Source organism: Desmodus rotundus, chromosome 2, assembly GCF_022682495.2.
Source record: "Desmodus rotundus isolate HL8 chromosome 2, HLdesRot8A.1, whole genome shotgun sequence".
Classification (NCBI taxonomy): domain Eukaryota; kingdom Metazoa; phylum Chordata; class Mammalia; order Chiroptera; family Phyllostomidae; genus Desmodus; species Desmodus rotundus.
This window is the reverse complement of record NC_071388.1, coordinates 1,831,110-1,845,317: the sequence shown is the minus strand read 5'-3', so window position 1 is coordinate 1,845,317 and position 14,208 is coordinate 1,831,110. Positions and strand designations below refer to the sequence as shown.

Here is a 14,208-nt window from a genome sequence, read left to right as displayed (position 1 = left end):
CAATTTACAGTCAGTCTGTGCTGAGTTTAGAGAACATCTTCTTAGTTAAAAGAAAGGTTTGTAGGTGTCTGCCGTAGGTGTTAAAAACTAGCATTCCCTCACTGAGACCTTCCTGTGCTTGGGTCCAGGAAAATGGGAGGAACTCAGGGGAGCCACAGGAGTGCTTGGAAGGGGAGAGGGTGACACGGATTTTATACACGGATTTCCTCCCTTCCGTGATATTATCCTTCCCGGCGTGCACCTCCTGGAAAGGCTGTGCTTTGAGAAACGCAAGGCACTGTCAGATTCAGGAGTTACATTTCAACGCTCTGGTGCATCGGTGTGACAGGTGCGGCCCAGAGGCCACGTTCTGGACTCAGACCTGCGTGTCACCTGTGTCGGACTCTCGGGGAGGGAGCGGCAGGAAGCGGCCCTGGCTGGGTTCAGGGCACAGGCTGCGAGGTGCTCACAGAACAGGACCGAGCAGCGGGGGCTGGGAGCTGATCCTCCTCTGTCCCCACATCTCACCTTGCTCCTCTCCCACAGTCGGTGTTGGCGGGTATCACGCCCAGCCACCCCCCTCTGGCTGGGGGCAGCTCTGGGCTCATGATTTGAGCGAAAGGGTGGGCAGAGGACCCTCCCTCCAAGCTTTGGCATGGAAGGCGTCAGGGATAGACTTGGCCTGGCCCTGGTTCTGACACCTGCTCCTAGAACCTAGAGAGGCGGCCAGGAAGGGGGTGGTTAAAACTGGTCAGAGCCAGGGCAGAGCCTGCCTCTGGTGGGGGACGTGGGTTAAGGCCTTCAAGATGGGAAGCCTCCCCCACAGCGCACTGCTGGAGTGGGGGAGGGGTGGGGCCCTTTCCCAAGAAGAGGGGAAGGGTGCTGGGCACAGACCAGCCCAGGTGTCCACCTGTCTCTGCCGCTAACCAGACCCGGAACCACGCCAGGTCTCAGCTTTTCTGTTTGCAGAGTGAGACATGTGGATCAAGCATTGCTTTGTCTCCTTCTCAGCTGAAATGGATTGTGATATTTCTGCAAATCACAGGTTCTTCTCATTCTTTTTAACTTGCCGGAGAATTAACGGTCTCCGTGAAAGACCAGAGAGTCGTGATTCCACACGTTCCCTAGGAGGGGGGCAGACTGTTTAAAGAACACCCTGCGCTGAGGATTTTAAAAATGTGAAGCCCATCCCTATAGTTCTTGTCTCGTCCCTGAGCCCAGATATAAACACCCAACCACACCCTCGCCACGGCACGCTGGATGTCCCTAAGGAGGGCTCTGACCATGCCGGAAGGTCCCCGGGGCTCAGGGCGTGGGTGGCATTCTCTTGGTGCCAGCTGGTGGTGGGGAGGCAGCTCTGGTGCCCGTTGGCTCCCAGACGGAGCTCGGCCAGCAAGAGTGGACCAAATGGCCCTCACACGCAGCCGTAGGCTGCTCTGTACATGCTGGAGGGTCAGAGGACTGACTCCCAGAGATCTGCTCTCACACCCCGTTGTCATTCACGTGCGTAACTGTGAGGAAGTGCGTGCAATTAAAATCGAGTCCGTGTAACCAGAGCCACGAATTGCCGCTGTTCTCCAATCGCCAGAGACCGTGCTGCTTCTCCCCTTTCCAGTTCCTTCTCTTCCCGCCTCTGGAGTGCTGCTGGCTCTGCTCGCTTTCTCACCTGCCCTGCTCCCTGCTATTTCCATTCCCAGGCTAAGATAGGGGCAAAGTGGTCAGGACAGAGTTCGTTGGAATTGGTTCTATTGTGAGCTGGGTTTGGCCTGCCGTGGTTAGGATCAACTCTCTCTCCGGGCCCCTCGGAAGCTCCCTGCACTCACCCCCCTCCCTCCCCCACCCAGCTGCACACCCAAAACCCGGAAGCCTCCCCTTGGGTGGGGTGCTGCCCTCAGCCCCGGGTCTCCGCAGCCCCCTTCCCATTTGGATGCTCACTCCGGAGCATCCTCATCTTCCCAGGTTAGCTTCTGGGGCAGAACTTAAGATTCTAGGTGGCCTATCCACCAGAAAAGTTCATGTTTGGTTGACAACCTGCCTGGCTCCCCCTTGTGGTGCCACCAAAACACCTCAGCAGCCGGCCCCTCCTGGTGGCTGCTGTGTCCTCAGATACCTGGGAACCCACAGGCTTGGTGCTGGTTCCCCCAAGTCTCTGCTCAGCTGGAGTGAGGCCACCATGCCTGTCTCCAGATCCTTCCGGTCAAGCCATCTCAGTCACCATTTCCTCCAGTCTTTAAAGTCTGCACTTGAGGGGAAGGTCTCGTGCCGTGGGGAGTCAGTTCTCCAATACCCACCGTCTCAGATGCACTGTGGCACGCCACCCTGACCTCGTCTTGGAGTCTCAGTCACAATCTCACTTTAACTTACTGTAACAGACCATGAGTGTGCATTTTTAATGGCTGGTGAAAACAGCACAGTTCAGGCTGGCTTCCACGCACAAGGGAGCCTGTTGGCTCACGCAGCTGAGAAAGTCTGGAGGTCGGGCGCCCCGCATCTCTGTGCTTCTCCCGGTTCTGGGGTAGGTGTCTCCTTGTTCACATCCAGGGAGCAAAGAGCCACTGCACCGGTCTTGAGATTCACTCTGATTGGACAGCATTTGACAACAGAGGCGAAGCTGTCATCCCAAGCCAATCCCTACAGCCAGGGAAAGGAGCACCGTGTGCCCATTGGCTTATGGCCCGGGTGAAGGCCAGCCCTCCATCCATGACTGTGGAAGAGAAGGCTGCCCTGATTGGGTTAAACCTCTGGGGACCCATCCCAAGAATTGGTGGTGATGGTGGTGGCGGTGGCGGTGGTTGGGGGGGGGGGTTCGACTCAGCCTTATACGGATGGGTGTTGGGGAGGCAGCTGCAACCACGCAGTCCAACGTCATCTTACTCCAGCGTCGCATTTTGTTCCCACGTGAAATGTGACGTTATGGGCATCTGAGTATTTCGTACTCATAATACTAGGGACTACAGGGAAATTCATTTTGTAGTGAGGCTAATTTCTCCATTAGGCAAGGCGCCTCGGGCCCATCATATATTTTTAGGACCCCATGGAAATGTTTTATTTTCCAATCAGAAGGGAAAAAAAAACTTTTAGGTCAAAGAAAATGTTTTACTATATAATATTTACATGTTAGACTATAACAATATGGTTGTAAAATATAATTTGTATTATCATTACCTTGTAGGGAGGAATGGACCCACCACGGTCAAGTGCGCAGGCCAGACAGTGGTCGGTGCCCACTTTGCATTTTTCTTTACTGGGATACCCCACCCCGGAATCTAGGAATCTAAGTGTTGCCAGTAGCAACCCGAAGTCTGAGGCAGAGGTCATCCCTTGAATTCCAAGATCACTGCCCACTTGCTGGAAGACGTACGTGGGTTTTATGAACCTTGACCCAGAGATGCCGCTGGGCGGCGGCAGCCCGGGAGCTCGGCCTCCATCCACTACAGCCGCAGGCGCAGGGAAGGCAGTGCAGTGGGTGCAACAGGAGCCCAAACTATTCCAAGCCTGTTCCTCGGGTCGGAGGCCGACGGACACGCGCACGGCGCCCTACAGGTGAAGTATCCTCGCCCACATCGCATCACTCGACCCCCGGAACCACCCCGGCGCAGTGAGACCCGCTTAGCCTGCGAAGAAGCCATTCCGGGCAGGCGCGGGGCGTTTCCGGTTTCCTGCGCGGGTCCTGCCTCGCGGGAGCGCAGCTCCACCCAAGGCTGCAGACCCCGGCCGCCGGCACTGAAACCGGCTGTAAACTTTGTGTCCAGTCTATCTGATCAAGCGCAGAGGGCGGTGACCTGGGACACGCCCCGAGGGTCGCGGGAGCAGATCCCGCGCCTTGGGGTGCCTTTCTCTCCAGGGAGCCGGCCAGGTTGTCCGCAACGCCGCTGGCCTTCCCCACCAGGCTTGAAAGCCAGAGACGGGCTTTCGGGGACAGCTGACTGAGGTGATCTGTCCTCGTCTCAGCGGAGGGGCGCGACCTCCGCGACGGCGGCGCCCAGGGCGGGACTGCAGAGGCCGCGCCCCGCCCACCGGTCACCAGGACGTCTCACACTGGTGCGGCTCCGGCCGCTCCCTCTCAGGGTCAATGTCCCGAGGACCGTGGGCTGGGCGGCTCCTGAGCACCCGGCTCTCCGTCCCTCGCAGAGGTTGTGCAGACAGACCCAGGCACGGCGTTCGGCGAGCAAGGCCGAATCCGGGGCCACCGTCCCGCTGAACCGCACTCGGGGCGGTGGCCTAGCGGCCAGGGCTTTAACCAGCTCGCAGGTGACTCGGGCACCTCGCGTAGGGGCCGACCAGGGAAGGCAGGTGCGCCCCCACTGCTCCCCTCTGGGTGCTGCGTGGGCGGCGCATTCGTTTGAGAACGGCCCTGAAGGCCTCGCTGAAGGGTTTGGACGCGTAACTCTGTGGAAGACACCGCCCCTCTGTGCCAGCGGCTGCACTCCCCGGGGACCGGCAGGCGCCCCACCTACAGCAGCCTCCGAGTGGAAGCGCAGAAAGCCTCACGCACGCGCAGTAACCACCCGGCCTGGCACCGCCTGGCAGGGAGCACGCGCACTAGCAAGTTGCTCGGGGTCCCTCTCCCGTCAGGCCCCGCCCCTAATGCCTTGTTCCAGGCGGGGCTCTGAGGGCTCCTTTCGCCCTGCGCGTGCGCAGAGGCGGAATTTTTCCCGTGGTGCTCCGCGGCCGCCCGATTCGCAGGAATGGCGGGTATTTGGTCGCAGGAGAGTTGCAAAGGGTGTTCCTCCGCCAGTTGCGCGTGTGGTGAGAGGGGCACGTGGAGCGACCCCTCGCTGTTAGGCCAGCGACTCTCGGAAGGCTCGAGCCGCCACCAGCTGCTGCAGCAGTGGACGAGTACGTGGGACTCCCTGAACGGGGCCGCGTCGGTGGCGGAGAGGACTCGGCGCGAGGGAGCTGCGGTGCCCTCCGAGGACGATGACCAGCCGCTGGTGTTCCTGTGCGCCGGTTGCCGGCGGCCGCTGGGCGACTCGCTGAACTGGGTGACGTGCCAGGAGGACAATTGCATCCTGCTGCGCTGTCAGTACCCGGGCTGGGTGCAGGGCCGCCTTCCCGAGACGCGCCGCACCTGGGCGGCCCGCGGCAGGCAGGGGGCGCGGGGCGGGTGCTTAGGCGCTACCCAGACTCTCTAAGAGGAGAAAATAAAAGAGGGTGATCGGCCCCGGGGAGAGATGGGGCTCACGAGTGACAAGTGCTTGTCTGGGTCCTCCAGCCATTCATCAGTAGCGATTGAACCAGCATTGTTGTGAGCGTCAGTCAGTAAAAACATAATGACTAAATTGTAAGCATGTGGGGTGTAGCTACGCTGTAGCGCGCCCCACAGACATCCGGGCTGTGACTTTGGTAAATAATGTCGCACATGGTTTATTTAGCAAGTTCAGCCCTTCTGCTACCTGCTTCCTGCAGGGCGATGTCAGGATTGATTTGTCGCCTCTTAGCATTTGTCAGCAGACGCCCTTACGGTCTTGCGTGTTACCTCCATAGAGTTGACAGAACACAATGTCACCAACAATTTTACAAAAAGAACTTTCAATGAAAGCACCAATAATCCCAGCAAAACTGGAACGGTAGGGGGTCCAGTAGAAGAGTTAAGAAGGCGGGAGTTGTAGCTTTTAATCCTGGGGCCGCCACTTACCTGCGTGTTTCCTGAGTTCCCCACCTTTTGTTGCTGGCATGGTATTCACACTTATTTAGGGGAGTGGTTCACGTGTGTTTGTTCTGAATCAGTGTAAATATGGCTATTCTTTTCGGGCTTGTGGGTTTCAAGTTGAAGTGTATGCTCCGTTTCATTGTGTAAATATTTTGATGGCAGAAATTCACCAACAGTTTGTTGTGGTCCATGGACTGGTTTCCTTCCTGGGGTAAAGTGCTGGGGGAAAAGGAGGGCGCCCGTGTCCACTGTCACCTGAAACTCACCTGCTGTTTCCCATAAGGACTCGTCATTCATTAACAGTGATCGCTGAGCCAGCATATTTAAACATGTAAACTTTAAAAAAACACACTTGAGGCTATATTATTTATACATTAAGCATCCTTTCTTATTATTCCACACGTGTGTTCTGAGTATTTCTCCCTATTAGCGTGTACAGACAGACTTCCTGATGGGAGCAGATCCGGGCCCCTTGCTTACAGGTGGTGGCACAGCCCCGAGCTGGCCCCTTCCCTGTTTGGGTCCAAAGCCTGGATGCCTCTCTGCCTTTGTTTTCTCCTCTGTAAAATGGGGGTTTTACAAATTCAATGCCCCACACCAATGAAAGATAAAAAAAATGAACTCTTGGATTAATTTTCATTCCCTCCTGCCCCGATTTGAGTTAGTTGAGTTTGTTTTACTTTGTTGAGATTCATGACATTTACATACTATCCCGCAGCCGTAGCCTGGTAACTTAGCTTTAATGTAAAGTTTATATGAACTCCTGTCTCAAGTCCAGAACTCTTATTAACATAAGGAGGCTGAGCCCTGGCCGGGGTGGCTCCGTGGTTGAGCTCTGGCCTGTGAACCAAAGGGTCGCCAGTTCAGTTCCCAGTCAGGGCACATGCCTGGGTTGTGGGCTGGGTCCCCAGTAGGGGGCGTGCAAGAGGCAACTGCTCATGGATGTTTCCCTCTCTCACCTCTAAAAATAAATAAATAAAATCATTTTAAAAAAAAATGTAGGAAGGCTCATTAGTAGCTTTTTTAAAAAATAAACCTCAGTTGTTAATCTGATAAGTTGTCATCAGTTGTCTTCCCATCCTCAAGAAAACTTGAGTGTGAGGGCTTGGAAGTATCTTTCTGTTGTCTTTAGACGTGAGGGCAGCTTGGCTGCGTGTCCAGGTCTGGGGTCACGCCCTGTGCTTTTGGAAGGCCTGGGAGCAAGCAGCTGGTGCCCAGGCCATGAGTAGAATAAAGGTGAGACTTGAGGAGGGAAGGAGGGGCCCCAAACCCAGGGCTTTGTGGGTTGTAGGGAATCAGAATCCATTCTAGTGAGTGAGGTGCGTAGGCAGGGGCGGGACGTGGCCCAGATTTGCTTTGGAGGAGACGTGGAAGGGAAGATGCATGTGGACGTGGCGGTCAGTCAGGGGCTTGTGCAGTGGTCCCTGCAAGAGGAGGCGGGGGTGTGGGGGCTGGAGGGAGCGCTGAAAGGTGGGATTGATGGGCTTCTCAGTATAGTGGATGGCAGGGAGCAGGGCGACACCCTGGTTTCTGATTCGAGCAACAGGATGGATGGAGGTGGAACTTAGGCTGTGGAGGAGGTGAAGCCAAGAGCCCATTTGGGCCGTTTTAGGTCAGTGTCCCACTGTCGTCTCCCCCTTCCCCTCCCCCCGCCACCTTCTGCCCTTGGGCCCTGGCCCTGGCCCCTCAAGCCGTGTGTCTTCTGGGATTCAGCTGGGACCCCTGTCCAAGTCACGGCCTCAGAGAGTTTTGGCTGCTCCTTGAGGACCCTCAGTTACTTTTAGAGAAGTCAGCTCTGCATTTGACACCTGGAGGTGTGGGCATTGGCTTGTAGCACCTTCTTGGTTTTGGTCCCAGTTTTATTGTATCTGGCAGGTATTCGCAGCGGTTGTGGGATTGAGGTCCTAACTGTTCCAGGTTTTGCTGTTGATTGAATTTTTCCCTCTAACTTCGTTCATTTTGCTAATTTCAATGGTTTTCTGGGGAGGCAAGGAAATAACTCTTATTCTGCTACGCTTTTGCAGAGAACGCCTGCACACTTAGTTTAAACCACCGCTCGCGCGCGCGCGCGTGTGTGTGTGTGTATGTGACTGGGCTCTCACTTTTTCTGGCCCTCCTAGTTCTAAGATAAAAGGTGAATTACAAGTTCTCTAAGTGTCTGTGTGTGCATTATAGCCAACCGCATTAGTAAATTATTGTTCTTTTTTCCTAGGTGTTTCCAGCAACGTTTCTGTGGACAAGGAACAGATACTATCCAAACGGGAGAACGAAAATGGTTGGTGAGTGAGACTGTATCTATGTGACTGTGTGCTACGGAAGAGGTTTATTTCTCAAACAGAAATCTTTACAAAGATGGTTACCAGTAAGATTACTTGGGATAAACCTTTTTCCATGGTAATCAGTAGAAAGTTAGTCATTGTTAGTTTATCATTTCTTGGGTGATGGTGGTCTCTTGTAGATATTGAGGTGGAAAAGTTTTTGTTTTTGTTGTTTTAAATGCTCTCTTAGAGTCCATTTTTTTAAAAATATTTTCTTTATCCTGAAGAGAGGCAAAGGGAGGGAGAAAGAGAGGGAGAGAGACATCAATGTGTGGTTGCCTCTTGTGCATCCCCAGTTGGGGACCTGACCCATAACCCAGGCATGTGCCCTGACCAGGAATCGAACTGATGACCTTTTGTTTTGCAGACCGATGCTCAGTCCACTGAGCCACACCAGCCAGGGTGAGATAGAGTTTCTAAGCTACTGAAGGCACATCCTCTCTGGGTCGTTGGGCTTGGTGATGAAGAAAATCAGAAATAGAAAAAGAAAACATCAGTGTCTTGAAATCTCAGAGCCTAAGGGCGCCCTAGAGCAGTGCCGCCCCTTCCTGTCCCGGCATCGGCAGAAGATGCTGATGTCACGTGGACACGTGCACTCGGCCTTTGAGGTAACAGAGAAGGCTATGTGGCCAGGAGTGGCAGCTCAGGGCCACTCCACTGGCTGAAGGGGTCAGCATGGTGGCACCCTGCCACCCACCTGCTGTGAGCGCCCCCCTTGGCAGAGGGCTGGGCCGCTCTGCCGTAGCGTATTGTTGCCCAGAGCGCATTTTAAGTGCTGGCTTTTCATCTTCAGTGACGCTAGACTGTCTTACCAAAATAAAGTCCGTTTCAATGCAGAGCTACTCTACTCAGGGAGAATGGGATTCCTAATGCAGGTAGGGTGGGGGTGCAGCAAAAACTGTGCTGCTGGCTTCCAGGTGACTGAAATTTGGAAAGCCCAGGCTTGGTGAGTTCTCGTTTTGAATAGGAAGGGAGTAAGGCCTGGGGCCGCCGGGACTTCACCAAGGCCACAGGGCTGCTTGGCGGTGAGAGCCAAGGCAGCGCCGGCCTGCCCTGGCTTGTGCTTGCGCTCTCCCCTCTCGCCTCCCCAGCTCGGGCCCTTTTCACGTTCCCTGCACCTTCTGGTCATGCCCGCGTGTGCTCCCCAGTACTGAAGGCGTTCCATGCGGCGACTCGGACTTCTCACAGTTGCTATAGCTGGAGAGTAACTGAAGATGCCACGACGAGAGCAAACGTCACTCAGTTCTAGCGGAGAGCCTGTGGCCTGGCTGGTGCTCAGCCTGCGGCCTGCTGTCTGCTGGTAGAAGATTCCTAACCGTGGCTCGTGTTGAGACAGGCCAGCACCAACTCCGACTCCTGTCCTCGTGCAGGCAGGGGTTCTGGTGGACTGGGGGAGCTGGCGCCCCTGCGCTGAGCCAGCGTCAGGCCCGTGTGCAGCGTCGCCTGGGCCCGTCACTGACGGGGGCTGCAGGTCTCTCTCTGTGTCCTTCCCCGTCTGAAGGCACCAGCGTTCCACGTTGGTTCCCCATCTCGGTGGGTGACCGTGAGGTCTGCTGTGTAGGTGGAGGCTTCACTGCTCACTGTTGGGGGCGCAGGCGTGGTGCCCCCGGGGCTCACCGAAGGGTTTTCTCTCTTGTGTAAAACCACACAGCGCATCTTCAGTCACGTGTGAGGAGCCTGGCTCGGAAAGTAATGGGAGCAAAGCAGCCATTTGTAGGGACGCAGCTGTGAATCACTGAGTGAAATACTTGCGAATCACCTGTGTGCAACGTCTGTCCTTGATAGGGGAGTGTGAGTGTCAAAGTGTCAATTTTTTAAAAGTCAGGAAGTGCGTGACAAGGACTTGTGAAAGGCTCCTGCAGCTCTCAGCAAAGGGGGCCGGGCCAGCCGAGCCGGCTTAGGGGAAGCGCTCTCTGTCGGCCAGAGGCCACCAGCGTCCCCACAGGACAGGCCAACCGGAACGCCGGGTTACCTCTCCTACTAGCAGGAAACCGGGGCGCCGGTCCCGGGCTGCAGTCACCTGTCACTCGCCAGTCCTCCTCCTAGGAGTCATCCTTTGAGTTTGGAGAGCCCAGGCGCTGACCCCTAGTGAGTAGACAGACAGCGGCCCCTCCACGGCGCAGCCCGTGGGCCGGCCCCCTCTGTGCAAGCGTAGTTTTACTGGGACGCACGCGGCACATGTGCCCTGGCGGTGGGGGCTGTGGTTGCAGCAGACGCCGTGCGGCCTGCGGGCCCGAAATATGTGTTCCCACCCCTGCCCTGGAGTTCTGCTGACCCTTGGCGGGCTGGTGGCACAAGGTAGCGTTAAAAGGGCGTGCAGAACTTTTTTGTCTTACAGTCATCTAATGAAATTTAAATGAGTAGGCTGAGACATTTACATTCTCCCCAAGCACCCCCTTAGTATTCTCTGTTGTCACTCCCGTACGCACCCCTTGTCGCTAGGTGCTTGAAGCAGTGTGGCCCGGAGGTGACTGCATCCCTCACGTAAACACCTTACTAGCATTCTTTCCCTGCTTTCCACGTGGGACTTAGTAGGGTCAGAGCGACGTACTGGAGTGACCTGAGTGTTTAACGCCTGTGGACCACAACTGTGGGACTGGGGCGGTGACGGGCCGCTGCTCTGCTTGCTCCCCCGCAGCACCCTGCAGACGCTGCGCTGCGCAGGCTGCCAGCTGCACCTCGGCTACGCCTACCGGTGCACACCCGGCCACCTCGACTACAAGAGGGACTTGTTCTGCCTCGACGTGGGCGCCGTTGAGAGGTAACTGGGCGGACTCACACCTCCACCTGCGTGCCTAGGAGGTCGGTGGGGTGGGTGGTATGGAAACGTCAGAACTAAGTCAGCACTTGGGTTAATTTATATTTTCAAGTAATTTCTGACAATATAGCCAGTGATTCTTTTTGTTTTGTTTTGTTTTGACCTGAATTATTTGGTGTTGGAAAAGTCAGACATTCAAAATTATAAGGAGAAAATGTGTGAGAATATTTTTCAGAGTAAAAATAATGTTCAATAGTTCTTAAAAATGAAATTTAATTTAATAGGAGTTTTTTTAAAAAGCATTGGTGAATTAATATATTCCGTTTTACTTTCCCCCTCAGTTTTTAGCTTCCTAGAATATCCTGAAGAAATAGGAATTTCAAAACCGGTTAGCAAAGAAATCGCTTTGGTGTTCTGGAAAAGTAGAAATACAAAGCCCAACTATTTCTGTTTTCTTGAGTCAAGAATCGTCTTCAGCTCCTTTGAGAGGGGCAGGGACGGGCCTCTGCTCCAAGAGTTCTGGGAAGCCTCAGGAAGAAGGCAAATCAGGGTCTGATGACAATTTCAGATATCTCACTGGCTTTCCACTTCCTTAGCCTTTCTTACAGCAAACACAAAATTAAGTAAATTAATCGGCCCTGCTGTGTTTTCACGCGCCCTGGAAAGGGCGTGACCCTTAACTCTGAAGACGCGGAGAGACTGTGGGTGTCGGGGTGGCGAGTGGGGAGGAGAGGCAGCACCTGCACCTCCGTCACTTGAGGTGGTTTGTCACTCCTGTTGAATCTCTCACGTTTTCTCTTAAAAAATTTAAAACCTGTTTTTATTAGAATTTCTAATTATTCTGTAATAAGTGCAGTTTCGCCACCTTCTTTGAAACTGGAAAGGTTCCAATCAGAGTTTTCAAATCTGCAAACTGTTTACAGCTCTCGCACCAAAGAGCAGGCCCAGGGTGGGACCGAGGAAGGTGTAGAAGAGCGGGAAGCGTGCGGGGCTCCGACAGGGCTAGCAGGCAGCCGCCTGGTTTTCTGTGGTGCGGCCTTCCGCACAGGCGCGGCTAACAAAAATAGTTGTCTTACGTGTTTGCTTGGTTGCGACACAGGGAGTAATGCACTTAGAGTTTTCATGTTATTAGTGAACACAAATTTACTATTTGCTCACTCTTTGTATTTTCACTTTGTACTGTGCAGTTATGTTTTAGGGTCCTCGGAAAAGCAGATTGTGTCAGAAGATAAAGAGGTTTTCAATCTCGAAAGCAGAATTGTGATAGAAAACTCCCTGAAGCAGGTAACTAACTGTGTTCTGCACGCCGCGTCCCCTGCGTGCAGGGCGCCCTCGCCGCGCATCCACCGGGCTGAGCACCTCCACCCTGCGGGGCGCCTCTTGATTAGCTCACGTGCTCCCACGGCTGGTGTGTTGGGACAAACTGCAAATTAGGCTAAAGCTCTCTCAAAAATAAAATAATAATAAGGCCGCCATTTCATGCCAGAGTCAAGCACTGTATATTCTGAGACTATTAAACTAGGAGAAATGTGTCTTTGTGTCAAATCCGGGTCCCCCTTGATTCAGCCCTCATGCTATAAGCAGCCCGCCCTCTGGCCCCAGCATCTCCTGGCGGCCTAGCGACAAAGGAGTGGAAGAGCCAGCAATCCGAGGGGGAAAACTGCTGGTGACAGACTCCGTCTTAGTTCAGTGAAGCTCAGTGTAAACAGCCCACTGAACGCACACTGAGCACCCGTGAGTGTGCGATATTCAGAAACTGCGTTAGTGACAGGTATTCTAGCCGCGTAGCCACGTGTGACTAATCACGAGCTGTCTGTTTTCTGATGTTCCCCGATGCAATAGATGGAAGATGTCTTGAAAGTGCTGCAGACGAAGCTGTGGGACGTGGAGTCCAAGTTGGCCCTTTCCAGCTCCAAAGGCTGAAGTCTGCTCCAGGGCTCCCGCTCCAGACCGCCGCCGAGGGGCGACTGTCTCACTCGGAGTGGTTCTTGTAATGCGTCACTTCACTTAGAGCTGGGAATTCTGATTGGCTGTGTACTTTGTTTCTTGTATCGATCATTGAGAATAATCGTAAAAATCGAAATTTTAAACCCATTTTGTGATACTTGCTGGAAATAGGATTTAGGAGTTTTTATTCTGATAAGAAACTGCCATGATTTCTGAACTGTTTTCTGCTTTGTATCCAATTCATTATTCCTCATTTTGTACTTCTTTACAACTTCCTTCTGTCTTTGAGTAATACTTGATGTTGTGTGGTAAGAAAAACCTAAGCAGTTTTCCCGCCCACCGTGTGAGTGGATCGTCTCTGCAAGCAAATGCGCACAGCTCTCTGGAGAGATCGGTCAGTTGAATTCTTTGTCCGAGTTATTTGAAAACTTGCACATGAACAGAACATCATGAACTCTAATAAGAAAATTCCCCTCGTTCCTGTTTACTCACTACTCTGTGCCTCTAAAATCTGTAAGAATATTTACCAAAGAGAGAAGCCGTCATCTGCGGGTGAGGTTCGGGGGAAGTTTTCAGCTTCCCAGTTTTCTGTAATGTAAGATTTATTGTAAGCACATGTTATTTTTATAATCAGGAAGAGAATAAAGATTAAAACAGTGCTTTCTGATTGATCTTTTATGAAACTGTGAGGATGAGTTATGAAATTCGCACCTTTTAGTGGCTTAACCACTGAGTTCCTTGGCGAGAGATGAGGCACGAAAGAAATCCCACACCGCTCGCCTCTCTAGCGCAGGATGTGCGGGGGCTGAGAGCCGGCTACGCTTTCAGGCCCCTTCGTAAAACTTGGTAGCTTCAGACCGGCCACAGTTAGGGGCGTTTACACCAGAGAAACCAGCGAGTGCTACAAAAGGAAGGTATTTTCCCCCCAGAGAGCTGGTTTCCTAGCACATTAACTTTTTTTTTTTAAATTATTGATTGATTTTTAAAGAGTGAGAGGAAGGAAGCGAGAGAGAGAACGTTGATGGATTCGTTGGTTGATTCTTGTATGTGCCCTGACTGGAGATCGAACCCGCAACCTTAGCGCATCAGGATGAAACTAACCAACTGAGCTACCCGGCCAGGGCCTCAGCACATTCCTTACATTTTGAATCTCCCTCCACACTTTTTAAAAATACATACTTATTTTTAAAGATTTTGTTTATATTTTAGAGAGGGGAAGGGAGGAAGAAAGAGAGGGAGAGAAACATCTATATGTGGTTGCCTCTCCTGTGCCCCCTAGTGGGGGCCTGGCCTGCAACCCAGGCACGTGCCGAGACGGGGAATTGAACCAGCAACCTTTCAGTTCATAGGCTGGCGCTCAGTCCACTGAGCCACACCAGCCAGGGCCCCTCCATGCTTTCTTATTTAAAGCTTAAGAGAGAAGAGAAAATGACTTTTCAACAACCAATAAGACCAGGCCCTAACATATTTTCATTTATTAAATCTAAAACGAAAAGCTCTTCCTTAACACTCCAGTGACTACAGCCACATTCTGCTGTTTCTCTTCTGGAGAA

At 53.3% G+C, this 14,208-nt stretch overlaps 1 protein-coding gene across 1 annotated transcript; it reads left to right on the top strand.

The window, feature by feature from the left end:
• Positions 1 to 4,299: 4,299 nt before the first annotated feature.
• On the top strand, positions 4,300 to 13,308 carry MIS18A (MIS18 kinetochore protein A). Its single transcript, XM_024564994.4, has 5 exons — positions 4,300 to 5,001; positions 7,845 to 7,911; positions 10,589 to 10,711; positions 11,896 to 11,992; positions 12,551 to 13,308. The coding sequence occupies exons 1-5, from the start codon at positions 4,668 to 4,670 to the stop codon at positions 12,629 to 12,631; spliced, it is 702 nt and encodes a 233-aa protein (XP_024420762.2). The 5' UTR covers positions 4,300 to 4,667; the 3' UTR covers positions 12,632 to 13,308.
• Positions 13,309 to 14,208: the final 900 nt, after the last annotated feature.

Coding starts and splice junctions, on each gene's coding strand:
- MIS18A (XM_024564994.4), top strand. CDS start 4,668: ATGGCGGGTATTTGGTCGCAGGAGAGTTGCAAAGGGTGTTCCTCCGCC. Junction 5,002..7,844: donor CAATTGCATCCTGCTGCGCT/GTCAGTACCCGG, acceptor CTTTTTTCCTAG/GTGTTTCCAGCAACGTTTCT. Junction 11,993..12,550: donor TAGAAAACTCCCTGAAGCAG/GTAACTAACTGT, acceptor CCGATGCAATAG/ATGGAAGATGTCTTGAAAGT.